The 11686-nt window shown below is 44.3% G+C and overlaps 1 protein-coding gene across 5 annotated transcripts in view; it reads left to right on the top strand.

Annotated features, from left to right (window-relative positions):
• The first annotated feature begins 881 nt into the window (after positions 1–881).
• Positions 882–11686, top strand: part of STXBP5 (syntaxin binding protein 5) — a 105294-nt gene continuing 94489 nt past the window's right edge. For all 5 annotated transcript variants that reach the window (XM_054280652.1, XM_054280650.1, XM_054280651.1 and 2 more), the window contains exons 1-2: positions 882–1088; positions 2905–3002. In XM_054280652.1, coding sequence (XP_054136627.1) covers positions 936–1088; positions 2905–3002 — 251 coding nt within the window. In that variant the 5' untranslated portion in view covers positions 882–935. The remainder of the gene's footprint in view (positions 1089–2904; positions 3003–11686) is intronic.

The raw sequence follows: 11686 nt of genomic DNA, 5'->3' as shown, positions 1-11686 counted from the left end.
CCTGCCGCCGCTCCGCCCCCCGGAGCACAGCGCTCGGCCCGGCCGCCCCGCCGCGCCCCGCACGCCGCCCCGGCCCCCGCACGGCGCGGGGGGAGCGGCTCCGCCACATCCGGGCGCCGCCGCTCTCAGCGCGCATGAGCGGCCGCCCCGCCGCTACCGGGCCGGGAGCCGCGGTGCCGCCGCCGCCGCTGCTCCTCCCCGGGGCGCTGCGCTCCGCGTTGTCAGGCAAGGGGGAGCGACCGAGAGGCGGGGGAGGCTCCCTCCGCGGCAGGAGGAGGAGGAGGATGATGATGGTTGTGGGGGCGGGCGGCGGCAGGCGCTGGCAGCAGCCGGGAGAAGCCCCGCTGGTGACTGGCTGGCGGCACACGCAGCTCTGAGGAGGAGGAGGAGGAGGCGGAGGGTGCCGAGCCGAGCCGCGGGGGGAGAGGCTGCGGCGGCGGGAGGGGACCGGCACACGCGCGCACGCACGCGGACGGGTGACAGCGGCGGGGGCCGTGCGGGGGGCGCGGAGCTCCGCGGGGCGGCGAGGCGAGGCGCGGCAGCCCGCACAGCCCCGGCGGCAGCGGGAGGGAGGGGCGGGGCCGGCTGGGCCCGGGGCGAGCCGCGTTCCCTGGCGGGCAGGGCGCGGGGCGGCCGCGGGCGGCGAGCGTGGGACCGGCGGTGGCGGCGCTCGGTGGGCTGACCGACTCCTGTTTGCTTGGCTCCAGTCTCCGTCTGCGAGCCCGCGGGCCCCGATGAGAAGCGCCGCTGCGCTGCCGGACTGACGCCTCGCCGCCCTCGCCGCGGACGAGGAGGAGCGCGGCGCCCCCGGCCGCGGCCGCCCCTGCACCGCCCTCCCGGCGGGGGCTCGTCTGCCGCCTGCGGGGCGGGCGGCGCGGCCGTGACAGCGCGGCGGCGGCGGGGCCGGGGCAGCGGGAGCGCCGCCGCCGAGGACCATGAGGAAATTTAACATCAGGAAGGTGCTGGACGGCCTGACGGCGGTCTCTGCCGTCGCCTCGGCGTCGTCCGCCGCGCAGCAGCAGCAGGCGGGGAACCGGGAGACCGAGATCCAGGAGACGCTCCAGTCCGAGCACTTCCAGCTCTGCAAGGTGAATGAATGCTGCAGCCCCGAGCCGGCGGGCGGCCGGGGAAGGGGGCGCGCCGCCGCGATGGGCGCTGCGGGCTTTGCTCCTCCGTGCCGACCTCGCCGAGCCTGCCCGCCGTTCCTGTTTACTTGTTTGGATTGATTATTTTCGGGGGCGAAGACGGGAAGAGAGCGGTGGGTGTAGCTGTACAGGTCTTGCTGGATTTCTTTAGTCATCTTTCTTGGAGAGTTTCGGGGTTTGTCGTCGTCTAGGCTCTTCCATGCGAGTAATCCTGACAGTGTTCACTAGGGTTTCGTAGAAAGAGTTGGATGGATGGGGAAGGAGTGATACTTAGCTGTGGTGCAGATCTGATCATCGTGGCGTTTGAGTAGAAGCTTCTGCTAACGGGCCCGAAGGACAGGGACTCTGTCCCTCTGCATTATTTGGAAATCATTTATCCAGTTCCTTTATGCCTGAAAAAGGCTTTCGATGCTTGTGGTGGTGATGGTTTCACTGCAGTGTGTTGCCAAGTTGGTGATGCTGCTATTGCAAATCCTATCTAGAAACGAAGTTCCCGTTTATTTATTTGCTTGTGTGTGGTAGGATAACTGCAGCTTGTGTCTGCACGGTTCAGAAAATGATGCAGCAAATTAACCAGCAGCTGTATCAAGAGGAATAAAAGCTGATTGGAATATCAATAGTCATTTTTATCTTTGCGGTGCACTCATGGCCTAACTTGACATGGATGAGCTTGTTTGTGGACTCTCCTCGGTTTTTTGTGTATTGCAGGCATTTCTGCTGCCTTCAGGAGTTGGTCATGAAGAATGTGGAGAAGGGCAGAGCTGTTACCAGTTAGACTTTATTCAGTTGTGAAATACAGAAAGTTGTGGGATATGCCTGCAACTTCAGTGAAGTACAAGGAGTATATCAGGAGCTTGCTGTGCATTTATGAGGTCATGAAACACCTCTGCTTTAAACTAAAGCCTTAGAAATGGAAAAGTTGGCATTTGTATGGCTTAGGATGTGTACGTTTAGAGTGGAAGTAAGAGTAGGTGACACTTGTATTATGTTTTCAGTTCTGATTAATTGCAGCCTGAGAAGTTTTAATGGAGTTATTGCTTGATCAATTACCAACTTAATCTTGGCTAACCAAAAAAGCTAAATGTGCCAATAGCTCCATATTAACAAAGAATCCCATGGTTGAGGGGGTTTGACTTTGTTCAATGAAGTATTTGTTTATTTGGTCAATTCTGGGGCTGCTTTTTCTATTTGAGGGAAGTAGAGGATGAGAGATTGATTCTGTCAAGCTCAAGTTGCTATTTTTTTTTCTTTACTGAGCTGAGAGAGGTTGCACTGTCATGTTGGGTCTGTTGGATTGAAATTGAAGTGATTCTCAGAAAAGCAAGTCAAGTAGTTTATAATAGTTCTGATGATAAGTCTGGCTTTGTTGTCAAACTTGCTAGGAACATCTCAGATTTTAATAGTTTAATGTCTTTGTTAGAGCTGAAAATAAGATTACTCAGGGAATGAGGTCGATGAGAAAATGAAATGCTGAGTTGATACAGTCTTTATACAGAAGAAATGTAAGATTCAAATTAAGTTTTAGAAAGTCTGACTGTCTCTTGATGCTTGAAGATGAATGAGTAATTATGACTATAAAATCTTTTGTGACTGTTTCGTGTAAGGCAGGTGATTTTCTCAGTCTGTGATTAAATTGCTTTGTAGTTCCTTTTTGAATTGTGATTAACATTGAATCCTCTTCTCTAACGTACAGTCTTGATTCTGTTTGTTTTTGGTATCCTGCTTGGCCCGTTGTTACTGTGCTGCTCTGACTTGTCAGACTGTACGCCACGGTTTCCCCTACCAACCTTCAGCCTTGGCATTTGATCCGGTTCAGAAAATACTGGCCATTGGGACTCAGACTGGAGCACTAAGGCTGTATCCTTTTGTGTTCTGAAGTGGATTTAGTGCACCTCACGCAGGTGATGTCTTGATTCAGCTGCTGGAGCCATTCAGAAGTCTGGTGGGAGCCAGGTATGCAGGAGGGGAGTAAAGCAGCAAGCTCTCTTTGCTGTTGGTGGGTGGCTTGGTTGTTCTTTGTGTCAGTTTAAGTTGTGTAAATCATGTGAGGTACGGCTGCTCAGTTGCCATTATCTCAAGGTAATAGATAAATTTTGTAGAGGGTTACTAGGGTGCTGACAATTTACAGCAGCTGACTGCAAATCTAAAGAGAGACGTGGGCTGAGCTCTGTTGTGTTGTTCTGCTCTATCCTCTGGGGTTGAAACATTCTGTGCTGCTTGGTGAGGTGATGTTTGTTTGGTTGGGGTTTTTTTGGGTGGTGGGCTTGTTCTTAAGATAAACTTTGTAATGCTCTAGTGACCTGCTACTACTTCTGTGTTGCCAAATGAGGGTTTCAAGCGGGGGCAGTAAAAGGTGCAGGGATTGTGTCTTGCTTAGAGCTTCCGAGTGACAGGGAGAAGCGGAATGAATTTGTGAAGTAAAGCACTAGTAACCCTGCTTCTTTTTGTTCACTAAAAAGTGAACTACCCATATGTTTATAGCCATATGGTACCACAGCCATATGCTACTATCCAAGCCATGTAACAACATATGTGTTTAAACTTTTATTTTTAAAAGAAGTGTCCTGTAGAGTCTTTAATCCACGCTGCTGTTGTCAGAACCTTTACTTGTCAGCATAAGAGAATGAATGGAATTCTTTGTTTTCCTGAAATTGACTTAATTGTAAACATTATGGGTAAGGCTTAGGCCATCTTGCTAGAGAAATTGACTTAATCCTCTTTAAATTGTAGGTAAACCTAACAATTTCCTTTGGTGTTTATATTAGTCTCCAAGTAGACCTTTTTTGTTTCTTTCTGGTATATCACTACCCTGTCTATAAGGTTAATTGCCATAAGGGGGTTGATTATTAAAAGTTGAAAAACTAGAACTGAAAAACTAGATTTCTATTATGACCTCTCCAGATTTCTTAACTCAAGAGCATGAGGAATAGGGGTAATAATGCAATGTTCTCAATGCTATATTTGAAACTTAATTTAATAAATTTTTTTAGGAGGTTATAAAGTTGACTTAAATGAAGAGTGAACTGTGTGTGGGTAGTGTTAATTACTCTCATATTGGTAGAATAGATGAGAAAGCAAAAAGAGACATAGAAGTTAGAACCTGGTTTGGAGGCAAAAAAGAGATGAAGATGTACCTGTTTAGAGCTTACTCACCTGTAATTTTGGGCAACATGATGTTGCAGTTTGGGTAATGATGACTCAACAAAACCTGCTTCTGGGCACTCATCCATGGCTACACACACCTGTGAATTCTTGGAGTAGGAATTGCTTTCTAAATAATTGAGAGACGTATTGCAAGACTGTTTGGGAAGAAAGCATTACTGTGAGAAAATGACGGAAAATGTGTTTTCTAAAGGAGGGGAAGAAGTTTCATGCAGAGGCTGAAATGTTAGTGCTCCTCTAACTTGATGAAGATAAATGTGCTTCTTAGTACTTTGATACAGCTCTTGATTCTTGGAAGAGCTGGTTAAAAGCCCTCAGCTGACAGAGTTGCCCTGTAACCAGACAGCACTGCAGGATTTGCATCTCCTGTGATTACCTCCTCATTGTGATGGAGGAATGCAGGCAGAAGGAATAGACTCAGACATATTCCCAATGTAAAAGCAGCTTCTTGCTTTCTGCTGGTTTGAGAAGAATGGGTCAGAGTGAGGCTTGCAAGAAGTGCTTATTTCATTCTATTGCTCAAAGATAGAGCCAACCCTCAGGATGCTCTGCTGCTAAGGTTTTTATGAATAATAAATTATGTGCAAGGGTTCATTAAAGCGGGATCCACTTACTCTTTAAACCTGCAAAAGTGGTTTTAATTGAAATGAGGTGTGGACTAGAAAGACTGAGTGTCAGTAAAATGTTATTCATTGAAAAATCATAAAAGTGCAATAGAAGGCAGTCCTAATTTTCTTCTGTGTTCATGTTGTGAGAGTATAGAAGTAAAGGAATGGTAATGCTTCTTTCATTGCCTACCTGCAAATGGGAGGTGGGTATTAGTGTTTTCCTTATGTCTTCAAGTGTAGGTACATCTTTTAATGCTTTCTTTTGCTAGTAGTCTGAGGAATGGGGAAACAAGTTTAGGGGTTTTTTTGGAAAGGGTATTAAAAGCAAAATATTCTTAAATCAAGGAGCAAGAACCTGTTTGAGATGCCATTAATATATGAGGAAAATAATGTTACACTCCTGATTTGGCTTTGGACTATTTATCAGACTCTTTCCAGAGGTTCTCTGTATTTGATCAGTCTTCAAATTGGGTGTTTTAAATTCCGAACCAGTATTGTTCAGAACATGTTAATGTGAGGAGTTTTCTAAATCACACTCTTATTCTTCTTTATGAGGCCTCTGTAACCACTACTGGAAGAACAGAGTGACTTCTTATACACAAGTGCTAAATGTTTGCAGTACTGTTAAAATTATTTGTAAAAATAGAACTGAAGCTTTTTCTGAAGAATCAAAATCTGTGGTTACAAGTATACTGCCAGTTAAATGATGTTGTCTTTTTTATGGATAAATATACTGAACATCAACACTGTATTGAATTCTCTAAATCCACAAATTGTAAAAATGAAAGTGCCTAAATTATGAGTGTCATGTTGCACTAATGGGATTAGAAGTGGAACTGCTACTCTGTTAATATTTTTTGCCTCTAGGCTGGATAGGTGTAGTTGGTAACATAGTATGCCAGAGGGGCAACTTTGCCATTCTACGCCTCTAAGCAGCAGTTGGTTGTAGATCGTGCAATTTTAGGTCCATAAAAATACTAGGAAGAGACTGCTTTTAAAATGTAAAACTTTAACCTTATGAGTCATGAAATTTAGTTTGGGATTATTCATGGATGTAATTTGAACAGTATATCCCTTGCATTCATTTTAAAAAACTTGATTAGTTACTAAGAAGCATTTCTAACTCTTGTTTAGCTAGGAGATTTAAAACAGAGATGTTTGGAGGCAGACAGATCCTTAAATAGAGAAGCTTTTCCCCACCCCAAAAAGAACAGTTTTAGCTATTAATAACAAAAGTTGTGTTCTGTTCTCACCTATGAACATCAACCAGCTTACTTTACTGTGTATAAGGAAAAGTTATAAAGTGAGTATCTTAGTAGAGTAGAAACCTTGAGCAGCCTGATGTGACCCTCTTCCTGCCACTAGGATCTGTTAAAAACAGTTAAGCTGTTGGACTCTGTTTTTGCTGTTGCAAGGGAAATTGAGGGATGAGGTAGACACATGGGCAGAAGCACTGTGCTGAGTGACATGAAATCTCAAATGGTTCCTCACGAGTAGTGGCACTCACCTGGACATGCTGGTCCAGTTTTTCCTCTGAGTTTGTGGTGTGGCTGGAGGATGCTTGTTCCAGCTGTTTGAGGTGTGCGAGTCTTGGCTGGTGGCCTGCTTCCTGTTGGCAATTCTGCCTCAGACTCCCTCTCCTCTGTGCTGGATTTTTTGGATGTGATCCCCACAGGGAGCACTTATACTCACTATTGATTTCAACTGCTATGGTCTGTACAAGCTGCTGGTGGCCTCTGTTGTCACTGCAGGTCAGCATCTTTGGTTTTCTCCATACTTGGAGGGGTTTAGCTGCTGTTACCAGGGTGGCTTTCACCTCTTGATTTACTGTCACAACATGTGAGATATCAAGTAGTTAAAAATTCATCTGTTCTTTGCTTCTTTTCTGTGCATACCTGAACCATTACAGTAGGACGTACAATCCTTGGTCTTAAGAAAGTTTTGTGCATAATTGGCTGTGCTTTGTTTTCCCAGCAGGTATCAAAACCTTCTAATGAGCTAGAGTTCAGTTTATCTGCTCAAGGTTTAACTTGGTGTAATCAGTTAGACTTTACCCCGTGACGTCCTGACAGTGCTCAGTGCCATAAGTAAGAGCCCTGCTCCTGTGCTCTTCATTGCTTTTGCTCTTCTATTCAGAAGGCCCTCTGGAAGCCCAATGTGATCTGAGCAGGGGGGTGTGTAAACTCTGAAGAGGCTAGAGGAAGATGTAATGAGCTTTTTCAGGATTTTTTTTTGCCTTTAAGATGGTGTTTCCTCAGAAGTTTAAAGTCCAGGGCCCTGTACAATTAATAATAATGGTCAGCTGAGCTTTTTTATTTGCTTTTATAAGGTAAAATAATCTTCGAAGCTAAAGCAGAAATATTGAAGGAATCCTCCTTGTCCCTGCTGTTAAACTGCTCCATCTTAAACAAGTTTCTTCATTTTTCTGCACTTAAATTTTTCTATAGCAAAACTAGGACAGTATATACATCAAATTAGATGTTTTGTGATAATCTCCCAACATAAATACAATATCTGCTGGTGTTTTGTGCCTTAAAAATATGCATTTGTAGCATGAAGTTCAGCCTCTTGATAGAATGAGTTCTAGAAAGGAAGACCATTTTCGCTAGAAATAATTGAAAATGAAGGGAATACCTGTAAGAGTAATTGTTGTACCTTCCACACACTCTAAATTGTGCTTCTGACTCTTTATGCCCAAACAGAATAGGTTATTTAATTAAAGTTTGGGGGTTTTTTTTCCCTCTTGCAAACCAAGTTCACAGGAAGGAGAAAAAATAGATTGTTCATCATTCCATCATTAAAACCCTGAAGATTCCAATTGCCCTGAATACCAGTATCTGTTAATTTCCCCACAGTCTTTTCAGCACTAAAAGATGAGTTATACAAGCAAATGGCTGAAGTTTTTATGTGTTTGGAGTGTATAAAGCTTGTTTTCTATGATTTCCATTCTCCAGCCTTTTTGAGAACTCCCTTTTTTTTTTTTTTTTTTCTTAATCAAAATAGCTCAAAGCCCTGGGTATGTGGTTCCATGCAGTCAGTTTCTGATGAAGTGCTTGTTGCAGCATCTGGATAGCTTTGCTGTAGATATATGCTACAAAATTCAAGCAATTTGGTAAATTCTCTGAAGCTCTAACAAAACAGCATTTCCAAGTTGTGATGTGATTATAGCCATTAAAATTATTTTTCCTTTGGATCATTCAGACTTTGCAAGGCAGTCTGGCTGATTATGTTCCTTATGGAAATATCAGCTTGAGATATTTGTATGTTGGGGTTTTTGCTTTTTGGGTATTTTTTTACTGAAGTAGTTCTGTACTTGCTCTTCTCTGTAGTAGCTCGACACTGGCAGTAGGACAGTGGCTGGAGTTGTTTAGAGTATGCAAAGATTTCAGCTCTTTAAACGGAGCATCCAACTAATGTTGACACGTCTTCAAGTGAACCCAGATGAAGCTGGGTGATCCTTTCTGACCTAAATCACTCTGTAATTCTGTTGATTCTGTGAACACACCAAATTTGAACTGAACTACTCTTTCGTGGATGGTCAGGGTCTTTTGGCATTTGTACACTGAAGAAAATGGTCTCAACCCTTGTCACTGGTGTTCTGGACTTTGAATAAATATGCCTGTTATGAGAAGAGTACTTTGTAAAGCTATTAAAAATATTGCAGCAGTGTCATGTCAGAGACACACTGATTATTTATTATTACAAAAATGTTTATTGTCTACCTTGCCACTCAGTTCACACAGAGTAGTTCAAACAAGAAAACTGCTTTGCTCAAACCATATGTTAATCTTGTCACATTTCTGTTTCTTTTAACACTACTGCATTTCTTGTCATATCATCCAGCACTTTGTTCACGTGGCTATTGTTATCTTAGTGAAAAATTCCCATTCTCTTAATGAAGAAAAACAGCTACTTTTGGGTATTCTGAAATGAAATAGGGCCAAAATGGCATGGTGAGGCATGTATTGCCTGAAAGTGCGTGGAATTAAAACAACTGAGTCCTACACAGAGAAAGCTTTGACTGAATTCTTTATAATAAATAGGATGGTGTTGTTTTTAAATCTGTGGTTTTACTTGTTGGGAAACTTAGTGTGCTGGTTTTGGCTGGAATAAAGTTAGTTTTCTTCACAGTAGCTGGTATGAGGCTGTGTTTTGGATTTCTGCTGGAAACAGTTGTGATAATGTGGGGATGTTTTCCTTATTGCTGAGCAGGGTTTTTACAGAGCCAAGGCCTTTTCTGCCTCTCACCCCACCCTACCAATGAGCAGCCTGGGTGTGCACAAGTAGCTGGGAGGGGACACAGCCCAGGACAGCTGATCCAAGGGATATTCTATGCCATATGGTGTCAATCTCAGGATATAAAGCTGGAAGAAAAAGGGGGAAAGGGTGTTTCAAGTGGTGGCATTAGTCTTCCCAAGTCAGTGTTACCCATGAGGGAGCCCTGCTTTCCTGGAGGCAGCTCCAGCCCACCCACGGGAAACAGTGAATGAATTCCTTGTTTTGCCTTGCTTGTGTGCAGGGTGGGTTTTGCTTTGTCCATTACACATTCTTTATCTCAAACTGTGAATTTTCTCCCTCTTCCAGTTTTTCTTCCCCATCTCACCAGAGAGAGTGAGCAAGTGTCTGTGTGGAGCCCAGTTGCTAGATGGGGCTAAACTGCAACAATCCTTTATGACACTCAATGTGCAGCTCAAAGGATTTGAGATAATGACAAGTTTGACTGGAATGTGCTAGATTGAATGTATAGCTGTAATTGCTGATTAGCTATTAATTGGCAGGTGCTTGTCAGGAGTCTTGCTTGCCTGACTGTACATGGGAGTCCAGTGCTCATTAGTGGCTGGTTTTTGCTCTCCCTGCTGATGTGCTGCTTTATCAGCTGGCTGTGCTGTGCCTGGGAGCACTGTGATAACAGCAGCAGGGATGTGCCGGGCTGGCAGTGCCCAGGGACTCGCTGTGTGTCTGTCCTGCTGGCCTGGGCTGGCTGGGGCTGTGCTGGGAACTGCACTCCAAGGGACCCATGGATGTCTGCACGTGGGAGCAGCTGGATCTGTGTCAGTCAGGACAATCTGGACGCGGCTGTGGCTGTGTCAGTGCAGCAGCAGGAACCTCTGAAGGGATGGAGGCCCAGGGATAAGGCTGTGCTGCTGCAGCAGGTGGATACTGACACATCAGTGCCTGTGGATAAATCCATGCTGGAGCACCTGAAAGCGTTTGGCCATGGATAATCCCACATGAGAGCAGGTGCTCCCCTGGAAGGACTGCAGCCTTGGGTAAAGCCATGACAGAGCAGGTTTATTCCTGAAGGTGCTGTCAGTAAGGCCATGCTGTAGCAACTGTGGGTGTGGGGAAGCAGCAGGTCTTTCACTGGCAGCATTATTACATATACTTTGATTCTACTAGTGCGACTTCTAGTAGTAATTCCTTTTGCTCAAGAATACTTGAAGTATAACTGTATTAAAACTCATACTATAATCTAAAAAAATTTATGATGAAAACTTCCCTCTAGGTATTTTTCTGGCAGAGCAGAAACTTAATGGATATAGCCTTGGAGCTTCAAACTTGCTGGGTCATGGTGAACATGGGGAAAGAAATATTTGGACAGCAAGCAAAGTTTGTAAGGCTGCAGGTTACTGTAGCATTAGCATAGATTGTTTCCTTATATCACTTTGCTGCTTGTGAAACACTGAGGTGGTATATGGATTGTGCCACCTGATGAGGTTAGGCTAAACTAAAGAGGAAATTGGATGGCTGGAGCCAGGCTTAGGCTTTCAGACTTGTGATACGCTGCTCAATTCACTTACATCTTAATTTGGCATTTTACTAGATTTATGCTTTCTTGATCACTGTGGAATGGCTTTTAGAACTGAAGTAGCATTATTGCTGTGGGAGATGACCACTTTTAGTCAAGTCACATCTGGAAGAGTAGAAGCAGCTTAAGATTTGAGATGTGATAAAGAAAGCATGAAGGCACAAATCAATGTTGCAAACCCTTCCTAACAAAACTTTGTTTGACAGAAATTTTGTAACTGCATTAGACTTCTAATTGTCCAGGTCCTTTTGTTGCGCAAAAGTTTCAAAAGACAAAGGTAGGTGTTCTTACACAATAAATTTAAGGTGACTAAGTTGGCTTATCTATGTAGAAACTCAGTGAAAAACAGAATAAAACCTGCAAATTATTACATTCAATATGAAGATAAACAGAACTGCAGGACATGGAATTTTGGGAACAGTTCACTTTGCCCTTGATCTTAGCTATCTGGTAATGGTTTTACATTTTGAAAAATATTGGGGTACCTAATAGTTTTGAGAGAGTTAATACTGTGGTAGATCTTTAATCTTTTGGGTCTTCCCTCTTCCTCTTCCTGCTCTCAATGTGCCTATCTTAAAGTGCACCATCAAACTTATCATTGTCTTTTTTTGAAAAATAGTGGTTCTTGATCCTGCAAGGTTCATCTCGTTAAGTAGACAAGACTCTGCTTTCCCAGAGATGCAGTTCTTTAACATGTAGTAATTTGTAATTTGTCTGGCAAGCCTGAGGAATAGGTGTGTGTTACTTTTGAGGCAAAACTGCATTGCTTACCCACTGCCTGTGTGCTGTCTGCCAGCAGCTTTTGGAGTTCCCTTGTTTTGCTGACCCATAAGTTTCAGCTGTGTTGTTGTAATTGGTACTTAATGCCAGTCAAGTGCAGCCTCTTAGAATTCCTGATAACTCAGTGACCCCATTCATGTCAACGCTTCTATCTTAGGCACTTGGTAATTGTACAGCTCACA

The sequence above is a fragment of the Melozone crissalis genome, unplaced genomic scaffold (genome assembly GCF_028551555.1).
Source record: "Melozone crissalis strain CALT ecotype California unplaced genomic scaffold, PUWL_Pcris_2 ptg000027l_1, whole genome shotgun sequence".
In the NCBI taxonomy this organism is placed as follows: Eukaryota; Metazoa; Chordata; class Aves; order Passeriformes; family Passerellidae; genus Melozone; species Melozone crissalis.
The sequence above is the reverse complement of the archived record's forward strand: the minus strand, read 5'-3'. Positions and strand labels throughout refer to the sequence as shown.